Below are 12,729 nucleotides of genomic sequence, written 5' to 3'. Positions count from 1 at the left end.
GTCATTAGTCCTGTTTTTTTTCTTGATTGTTTACACTTCGACTCTTGTATACGAACACCATGACAAAGCCCCCTCTCACCCGGTAGACATTCCCTCCATCATTTATCACTGTGCTGCGTTCAGTTTTAGAACAAGTGTTTTCCTTTCTGTCGAGTCTACTGCACCGACACATGTTCTTGATCCTATTTAACCTCTGAAGTTTCCTGACTTAAAAATTTTATAATGAATCGAAATTTTGACTCACATTTAGGAACCTCACACGAAGGACAGACAGACAACAGCAGGAATATACAATTTGAAAATTGCAGTTCAAAAAACAAGTTATTTGTACTTTCTTTTTAAAAATACAACAGATTATAAAGCTATAGAACAATGTTAAAGACTACCAATTCATAAAACTTAAAAATATTTTATTACAAGAGTCTATCAAAAACTAAAGTTACAAGGCCGATATTCCACAAGCGTCTAGTGACTGGGCACATTCCAACTTACTCTGATGGAGGTTCCCTCTGTCAGACAGTTTAGGAATTATGATATGTTCAGAAAGTAGTTTAAATAAAATAAAAAATAAGAACTAAGTGTCAGTTTTCAGTTTTACTGGAAGGAAAATTAAACATTCTTTTTTCATAAATTTTGATATGAGTGTCAATAAAGACTTATTTTAAAAAATTCAACATTTACTTCACTTTGCTGCTATTTAGGTTTGAGTAATGTAAAAAATTTTCTATCTTTAGATTAAACACTTTCTGAATATTGGCCAGAGTTTTGATGTTAGAAGGCAGAAACTTGAAGACTGAGTCTGTAAAGAAATAAGATTGTCTATAAACTTAAAACAAATGGCATTGAATCTTCTAAAATCAATGAATTTTATATCCATAATTAAAGATAAAATTTAATTCACTGTATGCTATTCATAAAAACAGTTCAATTCTTTGCTTTTAATAAGATGTTCCAAGAGTCCTAAATCATAAAACTGATTAAACAAGTAATGTAACTGATAATGTAAGAAATGTTTTTTTTTTTCAGATAATACTTTATTTCTTGATTACAAACCCTGTTTTGGGTAATCTTTATTCTAAAACTAAAAATACAACTTTTTTTAAAATGACCAAAAACTTTTAAAATACAAATGATTTAAAAACATGTTAAGAAAAATACATTATAGAAATATCAAATATATAGGATTTTAATTTACAAAATGAACAAAAGTTTTTTACATTGATGTTTTAGCATTCACAATTATTTTTGCAGCAGTTCTCTCTATTTCCTCTAAGCTGGAACTTAATTTCTGATATTTTCTTTTTACATCTTTCTTTGTTTTGAAGAGAGTTCTTTTTTGAGGGTCAATTTTTTTGTTACCTGGAACTGAATGGACTGAAACAAACGAAGACTTGTCTGTTGCATCAACAGCTGAAAGCTGTGGACCCAAAGATTTTAGGGCTTTATCTACTACTTCTAGTTGGCTCTCAGACATTGATACCAGACCTGCTTCAAGATTCTTAAGAGCTTTCCTAACATTTTCTTGCAATCTTGAAGGTGTTGAACTTGATGGTGTGTTTAGTTTGTCTACAAGCAATGATGACTCTTCCTTTCTTTTATCTTCAAAAATAATCAATCTTTGTTCATTTTTTTTGTACTTGATGAATTTAATAATTCATATTGCAATTCTGTGTTGATGTGTTGTTCATTTTCTTTATTTTCTGTTGGAAATGGTTGCAGTGCTTTAGTCTGAAGATATCTGCAAACAGTATGAATATGTTTGCACATGTTCCAATGAACTGTTGAGTCAAGACATGTAAGGTGAAATGATGAATACATGCTTTATAGAGAACACACACTATCTGGCACTTACAATCCTTAGTTATTTCTTCCACATGGTAAAGTTCTCTCTGTGATGAAGATTCTACAATCCAGCCATCTTCTTGTTCAAGGACCTGCAAACTTAAATTTTCACTCAGTTTATGGCACATTCTTAAGTCTCTTAATTTACTAATAACTTTGCCTTTGTGAAATACTACCAATCAGTCAAAAGTTTTATCTTTTACAAACTTCATGATAGCATTTATAGCCTTGTCTAATCGTTTGACATTTTTGCCATGTAAATAAATATATTTCAAACTCCTGTGCATTCTTTCCAAATGGGTATTTGTGTTTAGACCACTCCACTTCCTGTGACAGTAAGCCCATGAGGTGGGATTTTTCGTGTATATGTTTGCAAAATATGTAGCAAAATCAATGGCATCTGCATCTTCCTTAAGTTTTCTCATGATCTCATCTGTCAAGCGATAAAAATCATCTTGATCTCTTACTTAAAATTACAAGTGTTACTTCAAGAAAGTTTCTGCTTGCTTTTCTGTGATACAAATTTTATTCAGATTTCTTCTCCATGCTCGATCTACATGCCAGGTGCAAAAGAGTCTTAACTGAGGCTGATAACTTGAATCCAAGCATTGAAAAATGCTTCAGCCATGTCAGACATGAAAACCTTTGGAGATATTATTCCAACTTTTTCTTTAATGCTTTTCAAAAAAATAACTCATAAGCAAGTTGATCAGTCCTGTTTGAAATAAGAAAGGCACATGGGAATTCTTGTCTTATGTCATCAATTATCAATAATGCGGTTAGTTCAAAGCCATAACTGTTCATTCCATGCGTCCCATCTATACATATACAATCAGCACTAAATTGTTGCAACATGTGCTGCTGTATATCATTCATTATTATTAAAAGAAAGTCTTCTTTTATTAATTTTTACTAATTTTTTAAGTAGAGAGAGTATATTTTTACTTGTTTTTAACTGAAAATATTTTTAGTGCTTTATTTTACTAATTTTGTTTCATTTGAATAGATGCCTTGGGGTTTATAAAATAAAACACAAGAGTCATTATTAATTTTCATTTCATTTACCCAAACATCTACAGATATTCCATCATCTTGGTGTTTTACACCATCTTTTTGCAAATTATATGCTTGTTCAATGTTGTAGAGATCCTTTTTTGTTAACAGATGTAGTCTGTTAAGTGTAGAATCAGAGAGATAATCTCTGACTTCATCAAGAACAACATCCAATGATATTTTTTCAGCTATTTTACTTGCTAATGAGAAATGTTGTGATGCTGTTAAAGTTAAATGTCCCATATGTGTTTTTGTGAATTTTACAATACATTCACCACTTTCTTTTTGAATGACCTTCATTCGTGCTGGACAGCAAGCATTTATTTTGCTGTTATCCTGGGTCTTAAGTTCCATTACCTTTGTGTGTATATATTCCAGAGCGGTGACAAGAAAAATGCAGTTTGACTCATCCTGCATACCTTGAATCAGAACCTCTGGTAGTTTTAACAAATTTAGCATATGACTTTTGTTCAGTCTCTTCTTTCCATACTATAAACAAGTCTACTGAAGAAAATGTCAGTATTTCTTCTTGTATTGTTAATTTATGAATGCTGTTAAAATGTTCCAGCAGAAGTTTTTTGGAATAACTAGCACCACACAGACCACAGTTCAAAATGTTTGAATTATCAGGTGTTTCAATTATTTCACCATGGTCATTCCGGAGATGATAATGTAGCTAGCGATTGTGATCTGGAACATAAATGACAAGGAAAATTAAACACTTTCTGCAACTTCTTTGGATTCACTAACTCGTTCACATGATCTGGATGAAAATTGTTTGTATGCACTTTTAAATAACAGAACTCTTTAAAAATCTTTCTGCACAATGTGCATGTGTAACTATTTACAATGTGTTTCTGCAAAAGCCGTAAGTTCAGGTATTTCATCCATGATGTCGGCCATCTCATCAATGAGGACAAATGCTACACGCAAAAATATGACATAAACCAAATGAAATAAATATGTAAACTAAAAACTTAATAAATGAAATTTGCAAAAAACTGAATGCTAATAATAAGTAAAATCAATAATAAAACAGATTTTAATAAATGAATTTTGTATTTAATAAGCTACGATCGACGTCTCCTCTTCGAATATCAAACAAACTACTACAGTAGACCGATTAGTTACTTACTGTACACAAGTTTATTACCTCCAAAAATGGCAGACAGAGGGAGCCTCTATCAGAGTAAGTTGGAATGTGCCCAGTTGCTAGATGCTTGTCAATATTCCTGGAGTTTTTTTTTGTTATAGAGAAATGATAAGTGTGCACAGTTGGCAACTGTGCAGAGTTTCAGCCACCCGCCACCTACAGCGCTAGTTATAGGTAAACACAAATGGCGACTCGTTTGGAAAACTGGTCTCATGAAGAAATCTGCTCAGTTATTCAATTTCTGTGGGCGAAACATGTAACCGCAGCTGAAATTCACAGCTGGTAGAGGTTTACAGAGAGACTGTAATATCTCGTCAGCATGTCACAGAATGATGTTGGAAGTTTATGGCTGATAGAGAAAACATCACCGATGAGGATCACAGTGGTTGACCCAGCACAGTATGAACAGATGTCAACACAGCTCGCGTGGAGGACCTCGCTCCAAACAACTTTCACTTGTTTCCTCACTTGAAGAAGAACCTAGCAGGACGATGATTCACTTCAGACGAGGAAGTGAAACACTTTGCGACAACTTGGCTGAACACACAAGGACAGGATTTTTACCAGAAGGGAATTTTCAAACTCATCATATGAAGTGAAAGTGCCTAAACTGATATGGAAACTATGTTGAAAAATAACCTAATGTATGTACTATCAGTTTGCTGTATTGGTTGTATGAAATAAAATGTACACTTTTCACTGCAGGCTTTGTAATCTTAGTTTTTGATCATTCCTCGTATTATTCTGGGAAAACTTTTTTCCTTTCATTTGTTAGTAAACTAAAACTTTAAAGTAATTCTTAAATTTATAAGGAAAAATAAGAATTTATTTTAAATTGTAAAGTAAAAATTTGCAATTTTCAATGTTTCTAAATTATAATATTTATAATTTAGAAAAATATAATAATATNTAATAATATATTTACATTTATAATTATATAAAGTATTAAAATTATAGTAAAGAGATCTTCACAATTCCCTTTCACACCTTGGAATTACATAACGTAGTCTGAGGAAGGATATAGCAGCTGACCTTTATTTATAGATCTTTGTCTGCCTCAATATGCAAATTAAATGTTAAAAATCCTCCAATGATAACACAATTATAAACATTATATTCATTTTAATTAGAATATTATTTTACATTGAAACATACTTTATGTAAATATCACAATGCAGTCATGTGTGTTGTATAATCAGTTAATATGCAAAATTATTATTATTAAATTATAAAAAGTATGTACTTTTGTGTGATGAAAATAAAACTGTGTAATTCAAGTAACCAAAAAAATTTTACTTTGAACCATTTTCTCTTATTTATAATTATTAAATTGAGCAACTTTTTAAACTTTTGTAATTAAAATAGTTCAATTTGTTCATATGCAATGATTTTTAAAATGTTTTGTATTTTTAACCTTGTTGTAGAACAAGGTTAAAAATACAAAACATTTGATATATGTGCTGAGAATTGCTCAATTAGGAGCAAAAAATATTTCCGAAGAAAACACTTTAGTTAAGTGAATCAGACAATTTTGACTTTATCAAATAATTTATATTGTGATGCTACTGATTTTCATTTAAAACAGATACTATAAAACATATGTTTCTCTGCATTATGTACTACAGTGAATATCTGGGTGTAGTTATTAGGAAGCAATACGAATGCTGTTCAGTTAAAGAAATTTTGAAGATTATTATTAAGGAATTCAATTACTTAAGGTTATCTTTTCTCTTTTAATATATTTTTTTCTATTTAATAATACATTTAAATCAGATACAATGTACGTTTTACCTGCTTCACTTCGACTCTCGTGTGCTTCTGTAAGCATCCCGAATTTTGTTGTTTTTGAATTTCTTAAAACACCTAGAAATAACAGTTTCAATTAGCAGACTTTATCAAAATATCCTTTTAAATGTAAAATATATTTTCATTAATAGAGAACACAATAATCTCTGTTTGAAATATAAATACGTTACTGATATTTTTAAAGAATAAGTATTCAAAGTAATACACTCAATATTATAGGTAGCACTAATTTTATTTTATTTTTTTCCCAAGTGTAATTTTTCAAAATATTCATTATAGTTTTTATATTTAAACTGTTAATTTATGATTTACAAAGTAAAATATGTGAATTTTTGCTTTGAAATTAAAATTTTACAGATGAATATACATGATAAAATTACTCATGTCATTTATATTAATTTTCCATTTCCAACGATATGAAGTCGTTTGGAAACATAATTTAAAGAATGAAAGATATATAGTGAAACTGCAATATATTGTTCTTGAATATATTACTTTTTCTAGAAACAGCATTCAATTTCTAGGTCTCTGAACAAATCCTATTTAAACTACGGAAATTAAACCCAAGCCAGTCATTCCTTAGTTTATCGTTTTTGGCATTTATCTTTTTCACTTATGCAAAATTTTATCTGAAACATTTTAATAATAATTTCATAATATTTATTTTTAGCATTTTCCCTTCTTTTTTCAATAAACTTCATAGATATTCACAGATGCATGCTCACATTGTGGTGGCCACATAAAAGTTCAAACTCTCACAATTTATGATAAGTGCATCTTGTGAAAAAATAATTTAGATAAAAGTTTGTATGTTTTTGATATAGAATCATAATATGCAATAAAAAATGAGGGTTCTCTTTTAAGAAAATAAACTTGATCCCATTTCCATTGATTATAGTTTAGTTATCTCTATGATGAAACCAACAGACCAGTCTTGAGGATCCCTTGAAGTCTAACATTTTTGATACAATGACTTTTCATAGAATATACATTTATTAAGTTATTCCAGTAGATTAATTAAAATGGACCAACTGTATATATATAAACAAAAGGAAGTCAAAAAACTACAGACAAATTCCTATATTTAAAAAAAAAATTATACTTTGATATATATATATATATGTATGTATTTATGCTATAATATAAAAGTACACATTAATTTTACAGATTAATCATGCTTTTAAAATAAATTCTTTTGGACATAAACTAGATTTTGCTAATGGTCTAGATACAATTAATTTCAATTTGGAAATACAAATTGTTAGTTAAAAATATGCTTTTTCTTTGAACTAATTTAACTTGAATTCATTTTACTAATTACAACTGTTAATTGTAACGTATAGTTCAAACAATTGTTCAGAATTTAATCACCATTATTATTAATATTGGGGAAAGTTTAAATGAAATGGATAAACATTTTGCCAAACAAAATTTAAAAGTTATCAATTTAAATTCTGTTCTTTTCACCTGAAGACGACGGTTATACACTCGTCAAAAGTGCTTGTGTTAATACTAAAGGAACTTTATTAATGCTGAACTCAGTGAATTTGTATCCAGAAACTATACAAAGCTTGGCGTGAGTTTTTAAATTTAACTTTTTACTTAAATTCTGCATAGAAAGCTTTAAATTCTATCATTTCTAATTAATTAGAGCTTTCTTACTATATAATAATCTTGTTGATAATAAGCATAATAATCACTTAATAAAATTGCATATATTCGTACCTCTATCCACAACTATTTCCATATTTTCCAAGTCAATAATGTCGTCATCTTCGTCACCAATGTTTTCATACTGAAAATAGAAAAATAAATCAAGGAAAGAAAGTATATTTCATAAATACTAAATCATTTAAAATATTACTGAAATATAGTTTATGTAATATATCCATGATAACCTATATTTTGCATCATCTTAATAGTTTTACATGTTGGTAGAAAAGCATAATAGTGTATGTATGATGTTCTATCAGTATAATTTGAAACAAAACAACATATCTCAACTGATTCATTTATAACTATTTTTATTTATTTTTATGCACTAAACAGTAAGATTCAAAAATTTGTTACCATACAGTAGCAAAAGATGTTTGTGTTTGTTCCAAATACATAAAACAATATTGATTCTGAAGTCAAAACAGGTAGGGTATCAGCTTACTGCTCTGGAAACCAGGATTGAATCTTGACAAAAATCCCCTGGATTTTTATGGGTGTCAGATCCCATCCTTTGCCATATGGCTGCCCCATTGTGAGCACGGCTGAAACTACAATGAGCATGGATATCTGCAGAGGGGGAAAAAGCAGCACTTGCCCTCTTCTGGGATCGAGTAAAAAATTCCCCAAATTATAATTGTAAAAGTGATCGAGATATGTAATCTTATACTCTCAACCATGGAACACTTTATTTTCTTAAAATTTTATTACTGTATTTTATACTACTTGTGAAAAAAAACCCAAAAACGAAATAAAAATTTATTGATTGTAATTATTTGTCTTCAAGCTGGGAAAATTTTCTGTGACGATCAATGACAATGGGTATGATTAAATGACCCTCTTAATATCCACAAAGCAGAAAGAAGAGGGTGGAAAAACTATTATTAAAGATACATATATAATGCAATCTCACAAAATTTTTGGAATCTATTCTATATATATATGTGTATAGTGGAAACCTGATTATCTTAACTTGATAGGGCCAGCAGAACTCTTTCAGATAATGCAGAAACTCATTTTTGTGTTTTGAGTACATCAAGAACTATGCATTTAGTTTCATATACTATAAATACTGTAATGCAATTACTATATTTGAAAGTAAATACAGGTATTCCTCGTACAACACAGTTTCACTCTAACATGGTTCAAAAATTAAAGGTAGCCCCCATACAATACCGTTTCTGTTTTCTCTCTAACACAGTTTTGGAAATCTTCCATACAAAATTTCACAATTTTTTAAGTGTAAACTTCATTACTCAATATATATATATTGAGTAACGAAGTTTACACTTAAAATATATATATATATGTTTTTTAAGTTCAAGTAAATCAAGTAAACATGTATGTTTTCTCAAATTTGCCTGCAGATTTTAAAATATTGAAATTTTCAATTTGTGTTGTGCCATTTGTCAGGTTTCCTTTCATGAAAACTGATAGATCAAGGAAGAAAAAAACTGTATTAACTTTCCTATCAACCAGGTGTTGTCGTCTTTTCTTTCTGACTTTAGCCCTTAACCTAAGACTGTCACCATGTCTTGTTTTAATAGATTAATCTTTGTATTTAATTAAGTTTATTTAAACATTTTTAGGTAAGTATTATTAGAATTTTTCTGAACCATAGATAACTAATCATTCATAAAAACGACAAACGAAATACAACAGTATCTCGGTACTGGAACAGAGAAAAAACAAATTGCTCAGTACTCGACTAAACAAATGTTCAATTAATAACATATTTTTATTTTGTCATCCATACAAAATTATAACAAAATTTTAAAAACTGAACATGATGCTGATATTTCTAATGAAGATCAAGAAAAAAGCTGAGATGACAATACTTTATAAAAAAAAAAAAAGAAAAAAAAAAGTACCTTCATTTAACTAAAATTAATATTAACACATAATACAGTGCTTTTAATTGTGATTATTGGAAATAAATTATTCATAGCTTTGGAGAAAACTGTTCCCGGATACACAATTCGTCGTGAAACTAATCGCATTTACTCTTTCCCCTTCTTAAAACAAATTATTAAATTTTACTACCATTTAAAGTTTAAAAGTGTCGACAACATTATCTTTTTACATCAAGAAATAATCAAATATAGTAAAAAACCAACAACATAGTATCTTTGGCAAACTAAGTTAAATAATATATTAAACTCATTTGGAGTATCAGACCTACTGTTTAAAGATAATATCCAAAACTGGAAATATGGTTATACTTTATTATTGGAATCTGCTATTTTTCACTCTATAAATATAGACCAAGCCAGCCTAAACTGTAGTAATTATCATCCCTATCTAGAAATACTAAAAATTCCATCATCTCAAATCTTATATGAATAAACCAATAAATTTAAAAGTGAAAAGACTAATTGCACAACTACGTCTCAATAAGTATTCCCTCTACGTTGATTTTTCAGGTAAACAAAGTCCATGGTGTAAATCTGACGATTTCTTGTGCCACCATTTACTGTACTACAGAATTGTCAAGAACTTGCAAAGATACGTGACTAATTTAATATCACGCGAATATTCTAATGTAATCCTTCTCACGACTTCAGAAATAAACTAAATAATCTGAGCAAAAAAACCTTTATAATTACTTTATCAAGATTGTAAAAACACTGAAAATCTAAGATAACAAATTCAATGTATACCAATATTGTAATACTTGACTACTGCTGCATAACTAATTTAATATGACTGTTTTTTGTTTTTTATGTTTATGTCAATAACAGTTTGACATGAAAAGTTTTGCATAATAATTGTATAAATTTATTATCTTATTAATTGTTCCAATAATTTGTAAACGTCTAAATTATGTACAACCTCCTGCAACAGGGATAATTTCCTTTTATGCAAATAAAGTTTGATTGATTGATTATTCATAGCTTTATTAAACATATTTTTCTTAGTAATGAAAAAGAATAGTATACTTTTGCAAATTTCTGAAAGCTAACCCTATGTTTTGCATTAGCAAACCCTTTGTTTTGTATAGCATGGATTCATGTAACAGAGTACTTTTTTGGAACATTATATGAGGGATACCTCTATAATAAAAAATAAAACTATATGTAGCCTACTGTATATAGTTATTTTCTTAAGCATTATTTTTTTTTTTTGAAAATAGAAAATGTTTTTAAATAAAATCACTATTTTACTTATTATTATTCATTAGTAAAAAAGTTAACATTTTTTGATCTGTTAAAAATAATTTGTTTTAAATTTCAACTTAAAAAGGGCTGTCAACAATGATAATCACTGCTAGACTGCTTCATTCTATATTATTGGCAAGAATAGCAAGAGATTCTAATCAGAAACAATGTTATCTGCATATTTATTCATTATTGATGTATTCATACTGTCTACTAAAGATTATACATTTATTACTTGAGCATGAGAACTTTACATAATTCATATGTTGTTTACAATAGATTTCCTTACTGTGTACAACACATATTATAAAATAAACTTTCAAATAAAGTGTAAATCTGTAACATCAACTATTGAATTTATCCTTAAATTAAAAATAATATCAGAATGCCAGAATTATTTTCATTTTTTTCTAAAAAGGATGATAAAAAACATCAAGAATTCCTTAAATTATTTTTCTCCCTCTTCACAAACATTCAGTAATCTATTTTTTAACTATAATTGTAATTTTTTATCTAAGTATTATTTCCTTGACATGAAGTGATGGCATTTCTTGCACAATTCTAAATAATTTTCCATCATGTTATCTATACAATTGAAATTGTAGGAAATTTATATTTAATGATCAATACTATAGCAATGACAATAAATGTTAAATCTTAGTATTCGTGCAACAAAAATATATAATGGATGTAGACATATGACAAATTACAGGTTTTTGTATCACTGACAAGTTGAATGCAGACTTAATGAAGGCAATGATACATATGCTGTTAATGTGATATAGCCACATGGCTAAGGCAATTGAGGCATTAGCCTACCACTTTGGGGATCCAGAATCAAACCTGGAAGATTAGAAAACCCCATAAATTTTTCAGGGAGTGTAGACCGTCCAGATATTTTAGGTTCCATTCCATGCTACCTGGCCCTCATTACGAGCTTACAATGGAATTAAAAAAGGCCATTTTAGTGTCCGTAGGTAGAAAGAGTCAAAAAAGAAAGTAATATTTACTCTGTGATAGAAAAATGCTTGGTTTTTAAATAAGTTAATTGTGACTTGATCAATATATGTTCATTCAGTCAGCTATCAGTTTTTGAACATAATTCATGACATCTTTTGTTACTTTTTGGATTCTCTTTCCTGAAATGGCAACTATAAACACTTATAATATTTTTAGTTGATATTTCATATTAGGTAAACAATACAGTTAATTGCTCATTTCAAATTTAAACTTAAATCTACTAATAGTGTTCGATAACATACAGGCATAACCCGTCAGTTTATAAGTTAAGAAAAAATGGCAAAAATGCCATTAACACCTACAATACATGGAGGGGGGTATATAGTGAGAGATGACAGATTTCATAGAGATCTGGTGTACATTGGTTCAACCAAGAGATCCCTCAAAAAACAGCTGGCAGAGCATAAATATGATATACAAAACAAAAAGCAGACCACTGCCTTAGCAATGTACGCTTCCGACTCCGATGTAGAAGCTAAACTATAGCAAGCCAGTCTCGTTAGATGCACCCTTCGCACCAATCAAGTCAAAATTTTAAAGCTCTAGAAATTTTCAAAGCCGAACTAAAGGGAGAATGTATCACTTTTAAAGAGAAAGCAAACATCTCAAATGCTTGGCAGTTATTTTACAACAACATTAATAAAAAAAATAAGAAATCAATTAATTCACTTAAGATTTATAAAAAAATGTATTCATTAATTTTAATTTTAACGTTAATGTTAACACCTAGATGTTATTTTTGTTGTATACTTGTTCTAACGTTTACAGTTCCTACGATTTTAAAATATTTAAATTCAAATGTTTAGTATTCTAATTCTAAATTAATTAAAAATCTACTAATGTGAGGTACCTCACATTACCAGTGATAATAAGCACAAACACCCAGGTATCAATGGAGTACATTTAATAAAAACAAGATGGGGTGTGCATTAAAATCAATTACATTAGCAATTAACATGAAATAATCAAAATACATTTAGGACT

General features: G+C 28.9%; 1 protein-coding gene across 1 annotated transcript; it reads right to left on the bottom strand.

The window, feature by feature from the left end:
* Nucleotides 1-2,687: 2,687 nt before the first annotated feature.
* LOC111620977 lies at nucleotides 2,688-4,806 on the bottom strand. Its single transcript, XM_023363004.1, has one exon. The coding sequence runs from the start codon at nucleotides 3,352-3,354 to the stop codon at nucleotides 2,818-2,820; it is 537 nt and encodes a 178-aa protein (XP_023218772.1). The 5' UTR covers nucleotides 3,355-4,806; the 3' UTR covers nucleotides 2,688-2,817.
* Between the last annotated feature and the right edge of the window lie 7,923 nt (nucleotides 4,807-12,729).

The sequence above is a fragment of the Centruroides sculpturatus genome, unplaced genomic scaffold (genome assembly GCF_000671375.1).
Source record: "Centruroides sculpturatus isolate CEXI.00-Female unplaced genomic scaffold, Cexi_2.0 scaffold252, whole genome shotgun sequence".
Lineage (NCBI taxonomy): Eukaryota > Metazoa > Arthropoda > Arachnida > Scorpiones > Buthidae > Centruroides > Centruroides sculpturatus.
Note: the sequence above shows the minus strand (reverse complement) of the source record. Positions and strands in the feature narration are given on the sequence as shown.